General features: G+C 39.0%; 2 protein-coding genes across 2 annotated transcripts in view; one reads left to right on the forward strand and one right to left on the reverse strand.

Annotated features, from left to right (window-relative positions):
* Positions 1-15,082, forward strand: part of tnfrsf21 (tumor necrosis factor receptor superfamily, member 21) — a 28,762-nt gene extending 13,680 nt beyond the window's left edge. The window contains exons 4-6 of the mRNA XM_068342845.1: positions 5,929-6,194; positions 12,915-13,176; positions 14,189-15,082. Of these exons, the coding sequence (XP_068198946.1) occupies positions 5,929-6,194; positions 12,915-13,176; positions 14,189-14,418 (758 nt within the window). The 3' untranslated portion in view covers positions 14,419-15,082. The remainder of the gene's footprint in view (positions 1-5,928; positions 6,195-12,914; positions 13,177-14,188) is intronic.
* Positions 15,083-15,211: 129 nt separating this feature from the next.
* Positions 15,212-22,984, reverse strand: LOC137613536 (monoacylglycerol lipase abhd6-B-like). The gene is made up of 9 exons (XM_068342846.1): positions 22,954-22,984; positions 22,450-22,562; positions 20,368-20,527; positions 19,119-19,232; positions 18,817-18,949; positions 18,574-18,728; positions 18,371-18,425; positions 17,680-17,780; positions 15,212-17,111 (listed from the first exon to the last, which is right to left on the reverse strand). Exons 2-9 carry the CDS (start codon positions 22,551-22,553, stop codon positions 16,932-16,934), a joined length of 1,002 nt encoding a protein of 333 aa, XP_068198947.1. The 5' UTR covers positions 22,554-22,562; positions 22,954-22,984; the 3' UTR covers positions 15,212-16,931.
* Between the last annotated feature and the right edge of the window lie 98 nt (positions 22,985-23,082).

Genomic DNA, 23,082 nt, shown 5'->3' on the forward strand with positions numbered 1-23,082 from the left:
CTTGTTGCTTGGAGTGTAATTTTCCTAGTTATCCAAGGACTCTGTTTTTTCTCTTGAGAATTTTCTAATGCCAAAATATTGAGCCAGAGGGCAAGTTCCAATGCTACCTATCTGAAGTTATGGACAATCTCAATCTTCTCACCCAGCATTAACTCTTGACCACTTTCTCCAGTTTGCTTGCTCTCATGTCTGTATGAAATAAAAAAATGGCTGGACTTCATCTGCAAAACTATTTTTTATACTTCTTGCTGTACACTAAACAAGAGAGTTACCTCTGTGTGGCTGTTATTGCCAGTGCCTGGTTGCCTTTCGTCTCTAGCCAGGCTGGTCAAAATCACATTGGAAGTGGTTATTTTATACAACAAAATTAATTCATATGTTACTATGGGAGGGAGGGAGGGAGGGAGGGAGGGAGGGAGGGAGGGAGGGAGAGAGAGAGAGAGAGTGTATCCCATGCATGTGTGTGTTCTTGATTGGATGAAAAACCTTTCAGCCATGTGTATGCATTTACAAAGAGATGAATGTATGCACATGCAAGGCAAACAGCTATTTTACACTGCTCTCTGGAACAAAAAATAAAGCCTCTTAATTCTTCCAAAGTACGTGAGAGGCTCCCCTTGAAGGTCGTAATGCCCCTTTACTAGAGCAGTTAAAACACATGGATAATAAAGGAAATAAGACAAAGGAAACGTCAAAGCACAGATCACACACATGCAGCTCTTGGCATTTGCTGTGAGCCCTTTGGGATGTTGTGAAAACTGCTACTCCACAGCAGGGCTGATTGGGGCTTTCCAGGGCCAGATTGTTACTGTAGAGGATCTGATGAATGTATTCATATAAATGTGTATTCAAATTAAACAAAAAGGAATCACAAAAATGTATAAAGTTTAGCTTGAGTTTACATTTGGCTGACCTTGCTGTTAAAACCACATTTGTCCTCAATTTGTTCTGTGCATAAACAGTTCTGTCATTTTGACCCTTGCAGTGTTATACATGTGCCTTGCTGGCTGTTTGCTCATATACACTAGAGAACACACTGTTTTGTGTGTTTCTTAGATTCCAACAATTGGAATCTTGACAATGGACTAAATCAAGTCAGTTTTGTAACTTTATGGGACATGCTTTTTTTTTCTTTATACAGTAACAAACCATAAATTCCATCAAAGAGTGAGTGTCAGAAAATGTGCTTCCTCATCCCAGTGGACATTACAACATATTGGTTATTTCTTATTGACCGGAGATAGGCAGTAATAGTTAACAAAGTGACACCTTGCCAAGTAATTTTTATATTTAAGCTTATGTAGATAAATTTCTAAACTTACTGAAGGGCTTTTATTACTTCTAGCACTACAGCTTTTATTACTTCAACTGCAACTAGCCATCGGCTAATCAGTTTAATGTGTCAATATTACTCAGGGACAAGTGTAGCTTTGTCACGCAAGCGTGAGAATTCCCGGTAGACCAGATCACAACAGTGGTCGGCGCAGGCCGACCTATGATGTGAACTCTTGAATTGGGACACAGTTCATGTATTTTTTTTCTGAGACAGGATCTTTTTTCTTCAGTGTATGTCGTCGTAGTTGTCATCCTGCTTTTCCTGTTTTTGTTGCTTGCTAATCCCTATTTGTTTGGATTTCAACTTTATGTGAAAAAAATTGCATTTTGATGGTTTTAGAACTCCTTAACAACTTTAATGTTGTCAGAAGAGACTCATTTCACTCCATTCAAAGCAATGCTTTACCGAGCCTGTTAGACTATTTATGCTAAGTTCTTAGTCAGTAGAATACATTCTTAAAAATGCCCTAGTCTCCACTGATATATCATTATTTAATTATCAGCTATTAAAATCAAATTTTTAAAAAACTGAACATCACAGACTAGATATAGGTTTTTCTCCCTCCTCATTGCTCCGTACATGCAGAAATTTCTCCATATTCTAAACCTTATAATAATATTATGGTCTGTAAATTGTGAGGTTCTAATTTTTGAAGATGCACATTGAGAACAATTTTTCCTCAGATGTTGGACTATTTTCCCACATCAATTTTCACAATGCGATGAGTACCTCTTCTATAAAAAAAGAGCAACACATTTTATGTGCTTCAACTTTTTGATATCCTATTTGGACTGATTCCAATTGAAATGAATGTCAAAAAGATTTATGAAATCACATTTAGTTTTATGAATGCTTTATAGACTATTCTTTTAGGAGGATTACAATGAGAAGAAACAATATGATGCAATAAGCAAACTACACCCCTACACCTTGCAAAATATTCATCAGTAGAATTATATACTTTGTTCAAACTGGCAACAAACTTGTAGAAACACAACAACTCTTTAAGCTAGGAGGACTATGTGCTTTGTGTGGTCACCAGCAATATTATTTACAACATATCTTTCCAAAGTAAGATGCAGATTGCAGAGGAAAACATGAAGAAAACAACATTCTACCTGCCCACCATTCTCCCTCATTAAACATCCACAATGTTAATGATGCCAGATTCCACATCCAAGCCCAGTGGGGAGCCACGTGGTACAATATACTGTAGTACCAGGGTGGGCCGGCGTAACCTGCTCTCAGCCTAGGTTTGATTGTGGAGAGCTTGGTTAGACGGGGGTGTTGCCTGTTTGGAGGTATAAGGTTCTTGCTGTGCTCTCAATAAGCCACACACATTTCACAAATTTAATGTTGCGTGTTGCCAAATTGGAATGAATGTAAGAGGACTACTTGTTGTGATTAAGAGAATGGTGTTTTCTAAAATGCTTCCCATCCCACAGGGTGGAACCACTTGTTTGGTACACTTGTTTTTTTGTTTTTTTTCCCTTACTCAAAAACAAAGCCTCATTATTAAAAGATGCGTTGGATGCTAATGCTACAGTACTCATAATCCACCACTGTCTTTATGAATTGAATTTCTTCCAGTTTTGGAAAGTCAATCAGATTGAGGTGTCGCTTTTATTGTATGTCGTGGGCAAAGGTTTGCATGGAATGATGTGATTTTTATGAGTGAAAGGTTACATTCTTCTGTCTAATTTATAGAGTAGGAACAAATTACATCTTTTATATAAGGATCTAAGGATCTCATCCTTAGCTCAAAGTAAAGATCTCAAGAACTTCCAATTTGCTTGACTGATTATCTGTACTGAATTTGAGCAACTAACTGCCACTCTCATAGATTAAAACTCAACTTAACTTTATAGATTTTTATGAAAGGAATATTTTCCTGAACATTACACTGATAAAGCTTTTTTTAACCATGACACATACTCTTCTTCTTCTTCTTCTTCTTCTTCTCATGACTTTTCAATTACTACTAGATCCATTATTTTCTTTCAGCCTCCTATATTGTTGTACAGCCTTTTTTCAGCATTTTCCCCAAGTGCACATAAACTACTTAGTGAATTATTGTGAAACGTTTTGGAAGACAGTGACATATGCCAAAAATGGATCCACTAAATTCTGGAATAGATTCACGTAAAGGAGTCGAGCCATAAACTTTTTTTTCCCTATACTTTAAGGCACTCTGATAACAGCCAATTTGATGGAGTGCTTTAAGAATTGAAGTAAAACCAAAACTTGAATTAGGTCTTAATTTAATTAAAAGGAACTTTTAGATCATGGCAGAGTGAGTAGTCTTTTTAATGACATAGAAAATGCAAAGCAACTGCAAAGGCACTTTTCAGAGCACACAGGTCAACCAAGATCAAACAATTCTATGCAAGTATTTTTAGTTTGCTTTTCCGATGAACTGCCCATCTAAATTGCTACTTGGAAATTAATTCTCTCGTTTTTGCATAGTCAGATAAGGTGTATAGAACACCTACCACCACAAATGTTAACAAAAATGTCTCATGACAAGATGTTTATGCAGAACTGACAGGTGCAGCTGCATCATACTTGAGGTGACAGGTTGATAAAAACGTCAATATAAATAACTTCTTTTTGATATTGCATGTGTCCACACAATACAAGCATAAGTGCACACAATAAGACATATTCACCCTACTAGCTCCCCATGTAAAACGCATAAGCACATCTGCAGGCTGACACACTGAATCATCACTAGTCATATGTAGGTCATTTAGATATGGTCATCTAGCAGTGTGGCACGCAGAGCATGGGGGATTTCTCATCTGTGTCTGTGTGGTGGATAAGAGTGGACAGACCTCAAAGGATGGCACGCGAGGCTGTCTGTGACCCGCTGGGAATCGTGACAGTTTAATTCCCATCAAGAGTACTGGGTCATGTGTGTATGTGGGTATTTGTACTGTTGGTCGTCTTAGTCATTTTACAGGAAGACTTCACCAAACTGGGTCAATAAAGCATTGCTCCTCCGCGTAGGTTCAGTTTAAAATTGGAGTTCTGATTTTTGTTGTGAAGATTTATTTAGATGAATGGTTATAGTTGTGCAGTTTAAGTTTAATGTGTTTGGTATTAAATAAGAATTAAGTCTGGGTAAAGTTTGTGGTTTGGAAGAGGGGAATGAGTATAAAGCATTGAGGTCTGCCTGCTTCACATGCATACTGACATTTGCTCCTCAGCGTGTTTGTGCTTCCATTCCTCTGAGTATGTATTGTGTACATATAAGCATGTCCGTGTGTCTGTGTTGAGCCATGAATCAAACCTCTGGCTTACACCCATTTAATCTGTCTCTCATCCTAGATTTATGCACTAAGCAACTTTGATAGAGTAACCATGTTAGGGATAAAGCCTGTGCCTATCACAGTGGAGTTTACTTTTACTGAAATGAAAATGTCGAGCTATATATTTGAAATTCCAAAGAATGTGATCAGGGTAATGTACGTACCCTTGGCCCAACACTGATTTAAAATGCCTACCCAGGTATTAGCAGCTTGGTGCCACATTGATTCCAAACAGGACCGTTACTAGCTTCCAGCACAACTTGGACTAACTCCAAACTAACCAGTTTGCTGTGGCAAATTATCAAACCAATTATCCTGTAATTTTGGCTCAGTCACTAACATAGTCCACACAGTTTATGTAGATTTTTATTGGCATTGATTTCTGTTGTTAACCATTGATCATTCACATGTAATAATGTAATGGGGTGTTTATTTACTAAGTTATCACTTATCATTTGATGTAATATATACAGTAGATTCATAACCATATAGAAATGAATTGTTCTGTGACAGCAGTTTCTCATGGAAAACCCTTCATAGCATGTGTTTGAAGCTTCTTTATACCCATGTTGTAAATTGTCAGGGATAAACAGCTGGTATGACAGGTGTTAACAGGTCCACCAGGGCATTAATATTCTCGGAGCATGACAGGTTAAGTATTTGTTTTGACCTCTACCAAATATGTTGGACTTCCAGGACCGTTACACAAGTCCATGTACATGTGAACTCTGTCCTGCTTTTCCTTGAAAGAGTGCTCTGACCCAAAAAAAAAAAAGAGGAGAGGAATAAAATCCTGGAGCACTGTGTTTATTAAGAGTTGACTGTCTTTGCATTTTGAATCTCATAACTCTCTTCACTTGTAATCAATCAGTTAGATCCAAACTAACATGTTTGATATAATCACAGAGGGTTTTGGAGAATCAGATCCTGCTTTTGGCTCAACAGCTGTCTGTCTCCAAGATAGATGGTTGTGCATTCTACCAGTTCCAACCACACAACACGTGTATGTTTACTTCCTAAATCCCCATCCAAAGACATCCAAGCCCAATAGCTTAACATGCTGCTGCTTGCGACACCCACTGTATGAATGTGCAGTGCGTATGAATAGTTGCAGTCCTATTTATCTGGCTTACATTCTCTAACTAAAAGGAAAGTCATGAATAGTCTGATACAAAAAAAATGTCTCTGTTATATCAAATTGTTGAATTGTGGTCAAAAGAAATTAGTGAACAATGTTTTATTCCAAAATATGAATTTCTCTCTTCTCTCTCTTTTTGTCAGGGGTTGATATCCTGAAGCTGGTGGCGGCTCAGGTCGGCACGCAGTGGATAGACATCTATCAGTCACTGGCCAACGCCACAGAGAGGGAGGTGGCTGCCTTCTCCAATGGCTACTTGTCAGATCATGAGCGGGCGTACGCCGCCATGCAACACTGGACTATCCGGGATAGCGACGCCAACCTGGCCAAGCTGATCAACGCCCTGCATCGGCAGCGCCGTATTGACGTTGTGGAGAAAATCCGCTGGGTCATGGAGGACCACCCACAGGTGGGTTGTATGGAAGCGAGGGCAGAAATTCTTCTCCAGGAGGAGCGCTGTGAATATAGCTTCTTCATGTTCATGTCTATCAATCAATATTACTAGTGTAAGCTGTTGTACATCTTGGCAATTCTCATACACTGACAACAGCGCTCATCACATTACAGCCCCGTTACAGCATCTCATTGCACAAGAGCCATAGAAAAAACTTGTACTTAAAGTTCTTCATTTTAGATGAGAGCAGCACAAATTGTAACTGTTTGGAGAACTAAACCTTTAAATTTGACTGATCACTTTTTATAAAATTGTTCTTTCATGTCTTAAAAAGTACAATAGGAAAAAAATAAATAAAGTCTCCGAAAGCATTTGTACCTTAGTGTTACTTGTCCAAAGTCAGCACAGACTGATGACTTCATCAGTATTGGTAACCACTGAGTTCTAATTTGTTCAGTACTAACTGTTCTCAACAGACACACTGTGAAATATCACTTCCATTTTTGGTCTTTGCTTTTTACACTCACACACGCACACGCACACGCACGCACACACACACACACACACACACACACACACACACACACATGCACACACTCTTTCATCACCATTTACCTTGCTCCTTCTTCGTCTTTTTTAACTCTCCAAATGAGTGTCCTTGACTTACTGAGGGAAGCAGTGCACAGTTGCAGCCTTGTTCTGGTTTTCAATACGCACCGGTCATCTGATCTCAGTGTCCCAACTCCGCAGTACTTTGGCCTTTTGTCACTCCTTATTAATGAACAGATCGTGTATGTTCTTTGCAGCTGGAAGATTGATTGTGGATAAGATTGCAGATGATGGAATAGTTTTGTGAGGGGGAGGTATGATGATTATCGAGCATTCAGTGGATCCAAGGGACAAGTCTAGTAAGATAAGATATAATTTATTGATCCCAAACTGTTTAAATGAAGTGGAACACAAATGTGAATGAAGTTCCCTTGTCCACACCAGGTTCCTAAAATTAAGTAACATATGCTTAATATGCTTAGGTTGTGGATTGACATTTTGAAAAATAATACGAACATGTTGTTTTTATGTAAATGCAATGATTACAAGGATCCATTCAGATTCAAAAACAAAAAAAAACAGACAAAGGAACAAAAAAAAAACTCACTAAGGAGAAGGAAGAAACCAGACTGAGTCGAAACCCAAGCTAACTGTCAGAAAAGACAAAGAAGGCTGAAACAGAAAACACACATAAATAAAGTCCACCTTACAGTAATGCAAGGGGAGTTCAAGTCTATGAAAGCTGAAGCCCCAAAATGTGATATTTGTGGAGAAAATTATTTAGAATTTAATTCTTGATGTTTTCAATAATGGTTAACAATACACATAAGAGAAACAATGCTTATTGTGTTTCTCTGTACGTATGTAATACAATTAAAAGCATCTCGAACAAAGTGAAGGTTTCACACCTAAAACACACTGAGAAGAGAATCCTCAGAAAACACAGAGAAAGCTTACCGGGACAGAAAAACAGACATTTAAAAACATCATTTTCAGTCAACTTACAGTATGTACTTAATCATTTCACACCAGGTGGGTGTGACTCCAACAAAAGAAACATGTCAAACAATCAGTTACATAAAAATGTACGAATTCACAGTTGAAAACATTTGCTGAGTCAGTTGTAGCCACACAGGATCAGCCGAGTTTCCTCTCTCTGATGGACAGCATTTCTGCTGTTTAAACCGGTTTAAAGCAGACTTTAGGGGTGGATGTGATTCACTTCACCTTCTGACTGTTCCTCCTCACTTATGAGACAGATATGAGTATAAAAAGCAGACGTACAGCTCAAAAGCTCGGTATCCAGTTGTTAGAAAGATGTCCACCCAGCCCCAAAAGAACCCCTAACATGAGTGTGACAGGAAGATGAATTTATAAACACGGCATTTTATCCTCTATGATTGACATGAATTTGACCAATACAGATATGTGTGTGCTAATGAATCTGTGCGTCTGTGTACATGTGTCTATGTTTGAATATATTTGTGATAAAAGTATGTTTATTCATGCTGTAATGAATTTTTAATAGAGATACCGCTGTGCCTGCTTGCTTGCTTTCCTGGCACAGACATCAGTGCATATAAGTGATTAAAGAGCAGCCATGCTGTTTCATTTTAGTACGTCTTCTGTGTGCGGCTAATGGTTGCATGATGTCAGAGACTGCAGGAGACATAGTTAGTGAAAAACAGGGAATGAATGAAGAGAAAAGATGGTACTTTGTTGCTATTCTGTTGGTTCAGCTCAACATAAAGAAGAGTTATATTATATTTGGGCAAAGTCCCACAAAAGTCAGAAAAAGTCTCACAGGTCTGGGCAATAATTGGTCAACACAAACATCTCATGGAAAAATGTATTAAGTATTAAAGTATTGGGTATTAAAATCATGCCCCGCACCCATATTTGAGACTTAATCGAAACATTAATCTCCTCATTTAAACGTGTGACTGGAATTCAAAGTCTCAGCACTCAGGTGTAGACATTAGTGAAAATGCTTGACTGTTCTGCATTTGAGAAAAATCCATTCTTCAGTAAGGTGACTAATGTTACCTGAAAATGTTCTGATGTCAAGTTCATTAGGAAACACAAGGCTGATTTCTAAACGTGTTGGAAGACGACCTTTGGTTTGCTGAACTCTAGTTGGGCAGTGCACGTGTTCTCTTTTTATTGAGACATCATTGCAAACATTTTGCTTATGCACACTTCCAGTTCTTCAGCCAAATAAGACAAAGGTTGAAACTGCAGGTCTGACTGCTTATGTTTCGTGCCAGGTTGTTGCTCCCTAGGAAATTACCCCGGTGAGTACAAAAAATCACATTAAATACAAACTATAAAAATGAGTTCCAAGTTTTAACTAATGAGAATTTTCCTCGCAGTTGTAATATCGCTACAGTTTATCACGCCTAAGGCATAATGAACAGAATGGCTAAATAAAGCCAATGAAACCATTCCTTTGGAAGTATTCCTTATGTGATTTTCCCATCATTTATTGTACAAAAAATTAGGAAACTACCTCAAACAGGTTGTAAAACTAAAAACATAACCAGAGTAAATTCCAATATGTAGTGTGGCTGTAGAATTGAACTGTGCTCCACATGACTGGTATGATTTTGGCAAATTTCAAAAATTCATATTTCCAAAAGATTTAGGACTTTCAAAAGTTTGAAAAACTTGAACAAATTGTGGGATGTCTGCAGTTGATATTTTCAAACAGGACAACAGGTAGCTGCTGCAGCAGAGCGTTGTGGAGTAGTTTGAAGACCAGCTGTGATGCTACGTCCTGGATAAGCTGAAGGAGATAAATGACACTTAGAGACAGAAAAATATTTTGAAATGGTCTATGTATGTATATTGGTAATATTCTGGACATAGCCTCTCAGGTGAGAGAGATCTGTACTTGCCACTTTGTTATTAGACCACAGTACCTAGTTGAGTGTCATCTGCATAACTATGATTCAGGCTCAAGAATTTCCATTTTGCCACCAACAAGGAGGTTATTTTTCACCTTTGTCCTTTGGTTTGTTATAGATAGAGAATGGATGGCCCCAGATTTTCCAACATTTCCCCCAAAAACTATTGATTACCACCAAACTTTGTGGCAAAGTGGGACATTTTTCAGAGGACCTAGAATAATCTGCATGAATATTTATCCTTTAAAATAATCATCTCAATGCATCAATCAGTGTTTGAGTTAGTGAGAGTAGGAGACAATGCGGAAGGAAGATATTAGAATTTATCCAGTGGGGAGTATGAATCTCCAAACCAAATACTGTGCCACTTATATTGAAATCTGTCACTGAATGCTTGAAAACATTGCTGCTCTGGTGGTATTGAATGAAAAGTCATCAGCAGGTTTCATCTTCTGGAGACAATAAATGCCAGACCTTCCAACTAACAAGCATTAACATAGCTTGAGAAATAGGAAACATTATTCAAAAAGACAGGTAGAGTAGAACATAGATTTAACTGGAAGGAAACAGTCGGAGTGTGTTGATGATTTTGGGACTTGGCCGTATGGGTTCAATTTATTTGGTAGGTAGAACAAGTAATTATATAATGCTTTTAAGGGCACAGACTTAATTTGATGTAGTCTATCACATAAGCAGGCCAACCTTTAATTATGTGCATGATACAACTATATAAGTTAAGAAATGGAGTCTGGTTGTCAGTAATCAGATTATTCACAGGAAGCACACAAAGAAAGAAAGAAACAAACAGACGTCTGTTTGTCCTCTTTCCTCGTCTTTCTCCTCAAATGACTTAATGAATGCAAGGAAAATGTGAACAAGTAGTTCTTTTTCCTTCCTGCCATAATGATGCACAATCAAATGCAATTTCTGTCCCTACTTGGTGTTAGTGGTTCAGGTCCCATTAGATGCCTTTCAGTTCTTCCGTAATGATCCCTTTGAGATAATGACTTTTTGGGAAAAAGGACAAATTTCCAGAAATTGCACCGATTCTTAAAATGGAATTAAAAGAGATTGTTTTTGTGAGTTTGACGCTCATCGTCATTGTCTACCCTTGCCCGCACATCTAGTTTGCTGGACTTTCTGAGTTTTCTTGTGTTCCCTGAATTTTTGCGTTGTTGATTAACTCATGATTGAAAGCTTCGCCACGAGTGTTCCGCATTTGGGTCCAAACCCTGCCCGTTGCAACAGTTAGAGCAGTTTGTTGGGGTTTGATGTGGTGACCCATGCAGTTCCTATCGTGGCTGCTTCTTATTAATCACTCAGCTGTTTTCAGACTATTCTATTCAAGTAAGATTCTTTCCTCAAAAAGTTATGATATAATTAATCCGAACATCCACGGTGTGCTTGTCTGTTCTTTGTGTCCTTCAAGGCGCTGTGATCTGCCAACTCTGCTATGGAAAGGCTTGCTGTCTGTGTGTGTGTGAGATAATCAGGCTGAGTTGCTGACTACAACTGTCAGCACAAGACAAGGGGCAGGGAAAAACACACACACACACACACACACACACACACACACACACACACACACACACACACACACACACACACACACACACACACACACACACACACACACACACACACACACACACACAATTTTAAGGATTTTTCTGGTTCGTGATGGTTTTTCGTTCCGGTTCCAATCCTGAACTCATGTTTGTTGACTTAAATGTTGGTGGCTCAATTCCCGTGAAGGGCTGCAACATTTTCAAAATGTAAACACGTACTGCGGGGCTGTTGTACTGGTTACACTGCTGGTAGTCTCGCTTTTGTTAAGGTGAACAAGGTTCACATTATAGGGACACTGCAACTTTCTTAGCTGCAGCAAACTGGCTACTAGTGTTAACAAACTGCATATGGCCAAACATTGTAGACCATATAGGTGAAGGTGTGTGGTCAGGTAAGTTGTGCATCCTCTCTTGCACAAAATTTGTTTGACATGTGTTGAATTCTGCTGACTCAATATTTGTCAGGGTGAAATAAAGTCCCATTTTTGAACAATGCTTGCTGTGGTCCATATAAACACAGCCTGGCTAGCCTCCCCTCATGCATGCATAGATATCTTTGTATGTGAGACAGAACATGTTTGTTCTGTTCTCTCAGAATCACACGTGTTTTGTAAGTGCAGTGCTGTGACCCAGACATCATCGAACAGAAAAAAAACACATGACAAAGAACAGCGCTGGTGTTTCTGTGTCATGTCCTGTTACACCTTATTCATCTGGCCTGACAGAGAATTGATCACAAGATACTTTTTGAGCCTCGTTCCATTTTATTATTTCAATTGCTCCATGTAGTTTTTCATTCTTTTTCCAGCGTGTGATGAATGAAGTGATCTTTCTGTTGTGACCTTCATATCCTGCCAGGTTCATGCTGAGAAAACAAAGATGTGCTCTCCTGAGTTCAATCCCAAACCAGTTAGTACTGGTTCAAACCACAGGTTCACTACCATGGAGTGACAAAATGGTAGGAAGACGTAGAGAAAAGAGGAAGACATGATAATGAAACTGGAATGAAAAGAGACAGAGAGGGGGAACAGTGATGAAGCTGAAGAAGAAATGAGAGAATGAAAATATGAAGTGTTACATCCATTTAATATACTGAGTCTTAATGTTAGAAGCATTCTGTTGTCTGTTAAACATTTTCACTTCTTGTTCAATCTCTGTTATGCATCAAAACAAACATCTTAATACTCATCAATAACCTGCCAATTCAAAAATGTAACATTGATTTTTACACTCTTTTTTTTTAAACTTTATCAACTGTTTACCACAGTTTTTAAAGAAGGAAGACCTGCAGTGTTTTGCCGTTTTGTTGCTTTATACTCACATGGTCTACATACTTCCAATTATGCCAGGGGAAGGATTTTGTAAGAAGGAGACAAGTTATGCAGCTTTTGTTCCATGCATGTCAAGCTCATTGAGCGACAGTGAGAGAAAGACTGCAGTTTACTTAACCCTTTACACTCATCTGTTATGTCTCAAGGGGCCTGGCTTTTCCCCACCATGAAAAATGAAAAAGGAACATCATGATTTCCATTTTGACGAAGATGATGATGATGATGATGATGATGATGATGATGTCATCACTACTGTTGAATACCTTCTGGGGAAACAAGATGCCAACCTCTACACACAGAAGGAATCTGTTTGCTCCATGGCCGTTGGACTAAATGTGGAGTAAAATGTAAACATGCATGCCTCTTTCCCTCTATTTGTAGTTTGACATCAACCAGCTGACGACCTCAGTGAATGTAAGCCAAAGCCTCAGTCCACAACACAAGCCGCCCGATTCTCCTACCAGCATTGGCAGTGGCAGCGGCGGCAGCAGTGGCGGTTGTGTGCCTGGTGTTTGCGTGGAGCAGTCGCCGGTTGACCGTGGCAAAGGCTTCTTCCCCGATGAATCTGAGCCCTTGCTTCGCTGTGACTCCACCTCCAGCAAAGACTCCGCCCTCAGCAGGAACGGATCCTTTATTACCAAAGGTGAGTAAGTCACATCATCATCATTCAACAAAAAGTTACCATTTTATGCAAAAACAAATTCTGGTAATTGATCCCATGATCAAGGTGGAAAGACAAACTCCTGTTCATGTCATTGACCCAGCCAAAGTAATTCCCAACAAGTGTTCAATTTCATTAACCTCACAGCCGACAATCAGCTGTGATTGACCTGATAATAATAAATGACTCTTTTCAAGTGCCTATAAACATGTCAAATACAGACTGGAACATTCTTCAGCCTCCTAAACTGTTCAAAGGGTAACAAGTTATCCAAGGATGGATGGCTTAAGGAACAATACACAATGTGACACCACGTTAGAATTTCACAATAGGGACTTACATTTTTAGGTTTATTTTTTTAATTTTTTTTGTCAGCCCATGTACAGTATCTCTTTTGAATGCTATAGGTGTCAGTCAGCCAAGCATATCGGATTTGATGGACTGAACAATGATTTATACGGTCTGTTAAACTAAAAGGTTTTCTTTAAAATTACAAAATACAAGTTTTATAATCCCCAGAGTACTGCTAAAACAAATCTCCACATGACACACCCAACTACTTATCTGACTGACAAAGTGTCAGTCAGATAAGTGTCTGATGTCTAAGATAAAGCCTCTATTATGATGAGATCTTCAGTTACTGGGTATCTGCAGTTTTATATTTTCCCACCACAACAGCTCCAGGCATGATGTGACAGCAGTTTACATTTCAAACATGGATTTTTGAGTGCTGACTTCCCCCTTTTGGTGACTTTAGATATTGTTCATACATAAATTGTTGCATAAACCAATCACTTGGTACCAGCATATCAGCACACAGTGGGTTTATTTGGCATCAATGAATAAAACTATTATTACCGAAAGTTGAACGGAGATGTCTTTCCCCTGTGATCTTTGATTTGGATCAACTTTGCTCCATCTCTCTTTAACACACATATTGATTAATGCAGCTTTAGAATAGTTATTGATTGATTCGTTCCTGTTTCCCCTCCAGAGAAGAAAGACACCGTCCTCAGGCAGGTGCGTCTCGACCCGTGTGACCTGCAGCCCATCTTTGATGACATGCTGCACATCCTTAGTCCGGAAGAGCTGCACATCATCGAAGAGATCCCCATCGCTGAGGACAAGTTGGACCGTTTGTTTGAGATTGCAGGAGTGAAAAGTCAGGAGGCCAGCCAGACACTGCTGGACTCAGTCTACTGCCACCTCCCTGACCTGTTGTAGTGGAGGAGCGAGGAGAAGATCACGTGGCTCCAGAATAAAAAGGAATGTCTCACTCGGAGTAAAGATGATTGATCACATCTATGTGTTGTAGATTTGGACATTTAAAAATATTTCCTGGTATTACTCCTTACCATCCAGTACTCTTCTGTTTTCCTGGATTCACACATTAATACTCCATCAGAACATCCTGAACCTCTGCCATGACACTAGGTTAGCCAGTGTAACTGAGGCTTTCTAAGTGTTGCAAGCGGAGCTGCTTTTCCACTCATATTCAGTGTTAAACCATTTTTTAAGGAGGTCTTCTCAAAGCAGCCAGTTGAAACAATCAGGCTTGAGTGCCTCCAAACACACCATAAAAAGCTAGTCTGAGGAAAAACTAGCACTTTCTGGTGAATGCCTTCACCTTTAAAGGACGTTTTTCTCTGCTGGTTGTGCCATCTAGTCTTCCCTTGCCTTTAACGTCACATCAGAGTTAAACATAATTTAACATGCTGACTGTTAAATGGCAATAAGTAAAAGTGAACACAGATAATAGCTAATACACTTTAACTCAAAGTGACACTGGTATTATTCTAAGGGATTTAATAGACTATGCTCTTGTTATTAAACCTCAAAAACATTCTCCCCAGTCTTGATCCCCTTATTTTCCATCAACCTGTACCCGTCAGGTACCGGGGTGGGGGGGAGTGGGGGGCAACATTTCATCTTTCAGACCAGTAGGGGGATTGTCAGATTGTCAAAGTTGTCCTGCTGCTCTGGAACAAAAGCCATTTGCAAAAATACTGAAATAAAATTCTATACCTATCACAACACTACAGCGGTAATGCAACTTTTTCTAATATTATATATGGTTTTGTTTTTGATGGACAAAGACTCCAAAACTAATAATAAAGCACAACATGAAAAGTGTACCCCCTATTGCCTGACTATAGGGTACTTCAAATACATTTTTCTGCCAGTAATTACATTCTTACATTTGATCTCTGCTAAATAGCTCTGTTAGCATCAACTAATGCAGCATTAATTAAGTGTTCATAATGCATTCGTGTCTGTATCGGCATGTCGGCATGTCACATCTGTATCAGAGCTATGCTGATTATTTCATGCAGCGGTTATTGCTACATGCTCCTCATCGATATTCACATGTATTGACAATGCACTCAAACTACTTTTCTGGTAGACAATTGTGTGTGAATGTGTGTCCTTAAAAAAAATTTTCTCCTGTAAAACTGTCAGATAATTATCTTTCTGATTTTTGATTTTGTGTTTGTTCTCTTCCGTTAGTTTGATTTATTTTGTAACATCACTTAGTTTTCACTTTCATCTTTTGTTTTTTGGGCATTGATGCGTATTTCCCTCCTGCCTGGCATGACATGATGACCTGGCTGGGATGTAAGATATTCATACTCTACTTGAACTTGTGTACTTGATTCAGCTAAGCAAGAAATATTCTAATCTTTCAGATCCTATCAACTTCAAAGTTCCTAGGGTAATATAGAAGTCAAATATAACTGAAAAACACCAAATAATGCATCGATGATGGACTGCAGCGGTGCTAGAGGTTCACTGTCACACGTTGGCCTGACACAGTGGATCTTAACCTCGGATCCATGACTATTTAAAGTATTCCAGACTGAGAGAAGATGTTGTGCCACCATGTTGCCGTGGACTATGGGATGTTGACAGTGAAAATGACTATAAAGAAGTGTGAGCCTGCTCTCCGCCTCACTGCAGAGACACGAATAGCACCTTTTGATAAACCTGAAAGGATGACAGTTGGATTAGAATGACTTGTAAGACTTGAGTGGGTGATTCCATCAATTTTCACATGTAACCTGTGTGTTTACTACCATGTAACCTCTTAAAAACAACCAATTAAAGCTGAAAAGATTTGTCATACTGTGTGGTTTAATTCAAAGACATATTGTTTACATGATGCATCATGGATTTTCATTCTCAATAGTCTCTTCCTTTGAAAATCAGTGCAAGTAAATCTCATGAATACGTATGTAAAGAAACCTTTTCAAATCGCATACAAACCCATGCTCATTGTTTCACGCAAACAATGTAAATACACACACACACACACACGAACATGTGAAGAGAATAATATCCTGCTTATTGTGCCACAGCATAATGCTTAACAATCATTTTCATTTTCTGCTTTTCTTGGTAGTCACTGTTTTTGACAGGCTAATAAAACTCTGCAGGTCATTAGGAGAAACGATGGCATGAAGCTCCATAAATGTTTAGTGGACAAACATCCGTTACCTGACTTTCTGTCAACATGGTGGTCAATGCACAATGTCAGTTTCATTTTTTGATGAACTATTTCTTTAATATTTAGAACAGAAGCTTCAGAGTCCAGCAAATAAGGCATGTAAAAACTTCAGAAATATTAAATAGTCATAAGAATGTTTACATCATCTTCATCATCCATTGGGAGGTCAGGGGTCATCATTCTTAATTTCCCTTCGGATTAAATTTTTTTAAAAATCACAATAAAAGCTTCTTCAATCAATTTTCTTTGCATTCCCAGTGTTGACTTCCAGTGCTGAAATGAAGTCCATGATGAGTTTTGCAGCTTTTCTGGGTCTCTCCAGTGAGATCGAATGACCGCAGTTGTCCAGCAGCACCACCTGGGCATTTGGCAGGGCCTTCTGAAGCACTGCTGCACCCGACACATCTATTACCTGAGAAGATATAGGGCTTTATTAGCACCTTTTGAGCTGTGAAAAATGTTATATCAATGTCATTACCGTTTAGTTAGCATGGCTGACATGCCAGGGCTTAGCTGAACACATATTTTGTTTATTAATTTGGTGTGGAATAAAATATTTTTAAAAAATTGTAACAAAACATTTTAACTTCTGTTCAGTTCGAATTAGCACCCTTAGTACATTTAATATATTTAGTACATTTAATCATTATAATTGAATACCTATTATAAATACTTCTAACACATTTGTGTTTAAGTTAATGTTAAAACTAATCTGACTTTTTCCACAGAGTCTCTATACTTCACAATACCACCGGTTACACTGGTTGACACCCAATGACAACGTTGTCATCAACAGCGGGATCAATGTGAGCATTAGTATTACAAACAATGGAATTTTGATTATTTAAGGTTAAATAAATCACAGTGCCCCACAAGCTTTCCCAACTAACACACCAGGAACTTATCTACTAGATCCAATTCCTACCAGGCTACCTGAGATGTTTTACCCTTTGTTAGTCTTTGTTAGATGTGATATATACCTGGTCTTCTTTTCCCCAGATGATTTGTACAGGTGCTGTAATCAGGTGCATGCTGTCTTGCAGGGAATGACGAGACGTTTCGCCTAAGATTTCCATAAATACTGAACACACACAAAAATGACACAAAATAAATCAAATAGTTCATATCCAGCAGAGAAACATATATACAGTATATATACATATATATATATATATATATATATATATATATATATATATATATATATATATATATATATATATATATATATATATATATACAGTGCACCCTTGTTCCTTGTGGGTAATGCGTTCCAGGAACCATACGTGATTTATCTTATTATTTAGGTTAATTTAAAAGTTTATTTTCATATACTGATCTGATCCCCGAAGGAAAAGGTTTATGACCCTCCCCATACTGATATCAAACCACCTTCTATCCGCATTTCCTTTTCCCACAATTATCGACTGTTTAAAGCACTTTTGTGTCTCACATACGTCCGAGACTCACGGAACGCAGCGCACTTCCGGATGCTGTCAGCCAATAGAATGCGCGTATGATATCTTATGATTGCCTACCAAAAATTTGCGATGAGTTGAAATTGCAAGCGTTGATGCGCAAATGCGCACTGTATATATATAAATATACACACACACACACACACACACACACACACACACACACACACACACACACACGCAGTAGAATGACCTTCTTTGTAGAAATCATTGTTAGGTATCCTGTTGTCAAGGAGACCCCGAAGGACCTGCGCAAAGACAAGCATCCATAAGTACACAAAAAACAAACAAAAAAAGCCATCAAATGACCCCACTTCAAAATTTATGGGATTTCTTGGTGGCATTTTTTAAAGGTGTCTTCTTTCATGTTGATTTTTTAGTACCACTTCCCTTTACCTGCCCGGGGAGTTTGGGGGGGTTGTGGCAGCAGAGCTTCAACATGTTCTCCACTTCCTGGATGTCAGTAGGGATCAAAGGGTTTGGCCTCTCCCGATTGTGTTCCAGCTCTCTAATTTGCCTGATAAAATTAGTTTCTGTAGGATAGATGAGACCTGGTAGACAGAGGAGGACAGAGGTGTGTAAATGTTCTTCATGGAAATGGTCAAACCTGATGTATATCTGATTGACTGCTGAATTTACCTGCTGGACAAATCAAAGAGATGCTGGACACATAGTTGGGGTAGCGGGCAGCATACACCCCTGCTACATTCCCACCCATTGATCCCCCAGCCAGATGGAAGGGCTTCTTATCCAGACCAATACTCTGCACAAACTGGATGGGGAGACACACAGAGGTGTTACAGTTACAGAGGTGTGATATTTGCACAAAAAATGTGTACTTTAACATCTCACATACAGAAAAGGGTTAGCGCTTGTCACACGAGTAGAAGATCAACTGCCACACAAGAGCAGATATATATTTATAACACACACACACAGACCTGGTGTATTCGGTGGACTTGACCCTCGATACTGTAGTCTTGCGGTCCGGTGCGGCTCGTCCCATCGTGTCCTGGCATATCCACACACACCACATGCTGGCTTCTGGGGAGGTACTGATGAAAGAAACAGAAACACAAGGTGTTTTAGCTGGTCTCAGAGCATTTTTTAAATTCTTCATCTTTCTTTCACTCTCTTCCTGTCCATAGTGAATCTACTTTTTTATACACATACAACCATAGTCTCTCTCAAGAGAAATCAGCTAGGTAACAGGGACTCATGTTAGCCTTGTAAGGGAAATCCTACCTGATTCAATAATGAGAGTTTCTAATTCTCTGAGGAATTACAGACTAGGTGTGATAACTCAGAAATTCTTTAATACATGAGGCATGGAAAGACAGCACATTTGACAGAGTGTCTCTAAAAACTTTTATACCATTTCAGGCCTATCCCATCAACAAATTTACAATTTACGACACTGAGATGTTCCACCAACTAATTTCCTTAGTGAGTTTTCAGACATGACTATCATTTAGAGGTGCCTTTTAAGGTCTGTAAACTGTCACCCACTACCTGAATAACCTTCCAGGTCAGGCAGTATCTTGATCATATCTCAGAGAGATACTGTCTCCAAGAACTTAAATACAAACATTTTATCCACAGTTCATCAAACTATCGCAGCAGAGTTGAAATGGAAATATTGATGGTGCAAGCAAAGTGAGGGTTGATCTCATCAGGAATAAAGAAGGCTATTGCTATGAAGGACATGAAGGAGTTGTAGACAACTGTGACAGATGTGAAGGAGCTCTACAGGAGAACATTCAAGAAGGAAAACAAGGCAGTCAGAGACTACAACATCCCATGACACCCCTGAAATTAAAAAAAATTCCCCTGACCTACACACTTTTGTGCCTCTGGCTTCCTAAAAATGTTGCTTTTTTGTGATTATATCTCATCAGGTTTCAGAGATGTGTACCTAAAAAGTTATAAAAGTGAAAATTTGACCTTGACCTAGTTTTTCAAGGTCAAGGTTGTGATCTAATTTTCATCTCTTTTCATCCCCCTTCTGTCATAACCAGAATGGTGGCTGGGCAGCAGAGGGGAACATCACTTTCTTTAACAGGTATGACTCAACATCCACTCCCACTTCCTTATAAATAAATGTATATGGAACTGTTGTCTAAAGTCCTCCATCCTTCCTTCTTTCCATCCTTTCTTGTCAGTTGTACTCATAGTTTATGCACCGGTTACCTTAAGGACAGGCAGCCACATGTCCTTGTTGGCTGAGAAGCCGTGCAGCAGCAGCACTGATGGCGTAGCGCCACCTGGCGTCCCACGGCTGCAATAGCAGAAGCGGTAACTTCCACTGTGAGAGTATCGGACCACCAATCCCAACCTGTGACGCAAGTACCTGGGCAGGATGACATCAAGCTCATTACGGGTTTGTATGTGTCATGTGTTTAAAAACTCAACCTCAAGTCCTACCAACATCCTGCAGGATCCAGTCCCACATCACATGATACCTTATTTACATTAAGAGCAGAAAACAGATCATAATGCTCACATGGTTTCCACTGGGTGGATTTATGAGTAGCTATGGTAACGTGAAATAGGTGTGCACTGAGGTGTTTTTAGCAGTGATGTCATGATGCAGTGCAAAGATTGTTTCTAGTGTTATTCTGGGATTATTTGAGAGACCTTTGTATTTTTTTTAATGATATACATATCTGAACTGTGTCTTCACTCGTTTCCACTACAGTTTCCCAGAGTATAATACCAGTGATATAAAATGATATAAATGGTGATATAAAATATCACCACAGCACAAATGTATCACTTGCAAACTAGTTCTAAAGTCTTTTTAAAAGAAGAATTTAAAATGGGATGTCTGCATAACAGTGGATGGGTTAAGAGGTCCATAACAGTAGGTTTGATGAAAGGTCTATTGTTTTGTTGATAAACCAAACAAATAAAATTTGACTTAGAAAGAAAGAAAGAAAGAAAGAAATGCACTTTATTGATCCCACTCCCAATGGATTTCACTCCAATTGCATTTAATGGCAACAGTTTCAAAAATCCACCACCTGCTTGACACTTGAGTAAGAAAACATGTTTGTGAGATTTGTGTTCTTGTTTGTTTCCTTGTCTGAAATTTTACTGAATTATGTCTAAAAGACCACATAATGCACTTGGTGAAGACTAGTGTGAGGGTTGGGTCAGGGTTAAGATATGCCTCCAGGAAATGATAATGGTAAGTCAAAATGTGTGTGTGTGTGTGTGTGTGTGTGTGTGTGTGTGTGTGTGTGTGTGTGTGTGTGTGTGTGTGTGTGTGTGTGTGTGTGTGTGTGTGTGTGTGAGTGTGTGTGCGTGCATGCGTGTGTCTGTGCGTGTGTGTGTCAACGTGACAGAGATAAATATCGATAACTGCCACCATGTGATCTTTACTTCAACCCTTGTGATCTGGGTTAAAGGTTGGCGAACGAATCACTTTGAGTCCTGCTCTTTCACAATAAAAGCGTATTTTGAAGGTAGTAACACAGCAGTTGTCTGATTGGATATGTTGTCTTGCATACCTTCCTACTTGAATACATTTAGCTACACAGTTTAGTATTGTTAATAAGGAGGTTAGTGGAAGGTTAATGTGGTCAGAATTCATCCTGTGGTCAGAATGAACCTGTTCAGGAAATGTAAACAGAATCCATTTAGTATTTGGTGACCAGTTGTTCTAGACGTTTAAGTCAGTCACCTTAAAAATTTAAAATTTGGCTCAAAGGACAGAGACTCCCCAAATATTGGAAAAGCTGGTCTTGAACCAGCTGCCCTCCAGTTTCCAAGTCTAGTTATAGTGGACTGAGCTTTCCACCTCTACCGCTGCTGCACACAGGTGTGACATAAAGTGTAAAAAAGCTGTGTAAATATGAGCAAACTGAGAAGCTAAGTCGTAAGATACCTTTAGGGGTGTTAAAACAAAGGTGAAATGTAACAAAAAGACATTTTCAAGGTTTAATTTTCTTAATAGAACAAACCTCTGAATGGCATCTGGAAAAGATAAGGCAAGATGAACATGTAAATTATGACAGAGGACTGAACCATGCTGGTCCTTTCTACAGTTCAGACACCCCTCTGGTTAGAATCTGTGTCTTTCTTCCCCAAATCAAGGGAAGTATCTTCAGATCCTACTGCTCAGGCCTGAATGTTGCTCTCTGTCTTTTCATCTTCCTCACTAGTCTGAACCGATAGTTTGTGAGTTTGTTAGTTTATGTAGTTTAGGTTATGATTTAAGTAAACTGTCAAGCTCTGACTAACAGGTAGGTCCAGTCCTACTCCTCTTACCAGTTGTAGACCTTGAGCAATGACCCAGGCCAGAACAGGAATGAGGTGATAAAGGCAACCACAGGAACGGCTAGAATACCTCCCGATAATATTATCAGCTCCATCCCTGCAAGCTGAAAACAAACAAAACAAACAAACTAACAGTCAGTTATTTCTCCATCCAATTCTCCATCCTAGCTCAGCACATAGACTGGAATCAGTGGGAAACTGTTACCATGCATCTGATCTCAAGAGAACCTAGGAGAGACCAAGGTTCTCTTTCTTTCTCATTTGCAGTGAAAATAAATTCTACTCCCATATGTTCTGATGCTTGAAGTAGCAGATCAGAAATATTCCATTTCAGAGAGATTGCACCATGCTGGGTTGAACAAAAGGTTTCTTTCAAGTGTGAGAGAAAAACATCCCATCTCCATAATGATCACAGGATGTAGGTGAATACATGGAGTCACAGCCAGCAACAGAAGACATGTTTATTTCATTTTCATAAGTGTTGGTTTACAGTACCTATCCGATCCTTCTCCTCTGTCACTGTGAGCTTTCCTGTACTCAGATTGCTCCTCCTCCTTGCCTTTAACCCACATTACCCAGCAGCCTTTCATCCACACATTTAAAGGGAAAGTACAAAGGAAGCAT

The sequence above is a fragment of the Antennarius striatus genome, chromosome 19 (genome assembly GCF_040054535.1).
Source record: "Antennarius striatus isolate MH-2024 chromosome 19, ASM4005453v1, whole genome shotgun sequence".
Classification (NCBI taxonomy): Eukaryota; Metazoa; Chordata; class Actinopteri; order Lophiiformes; family Antennariidae; genus Antennarius; species Antennarius striatus.

What these genes read in the sequence shown, in the direction of transcription:
- LOC137613536 (XM_068342846.1), bottom strand. Translation starts at nt 22,553, where the DNA reads ATGGAGCTGATAATATTATCGGGAGGTATTCTAGCCGTTCCTGTGGTT. An exon ending in TGTGGCTGCCTGTCCTTAAG is followed by an intron (nt 19,233 to 20,367) that starts GTAACCGGTGCA and finishes TTCTTTCATCAG; the next exon opens with TACCTCCCCAGAAGCCAGCA. An exon ending in CCCCCAAACTCCCCGGGCAG is followed by an intron (nt 18,426 to 18,573) that starts GTAAAGGGAAGT and finishes GTCTTTGCGCAG; the next exon opens with GTCCTTCGGGGTCTCCTTGA.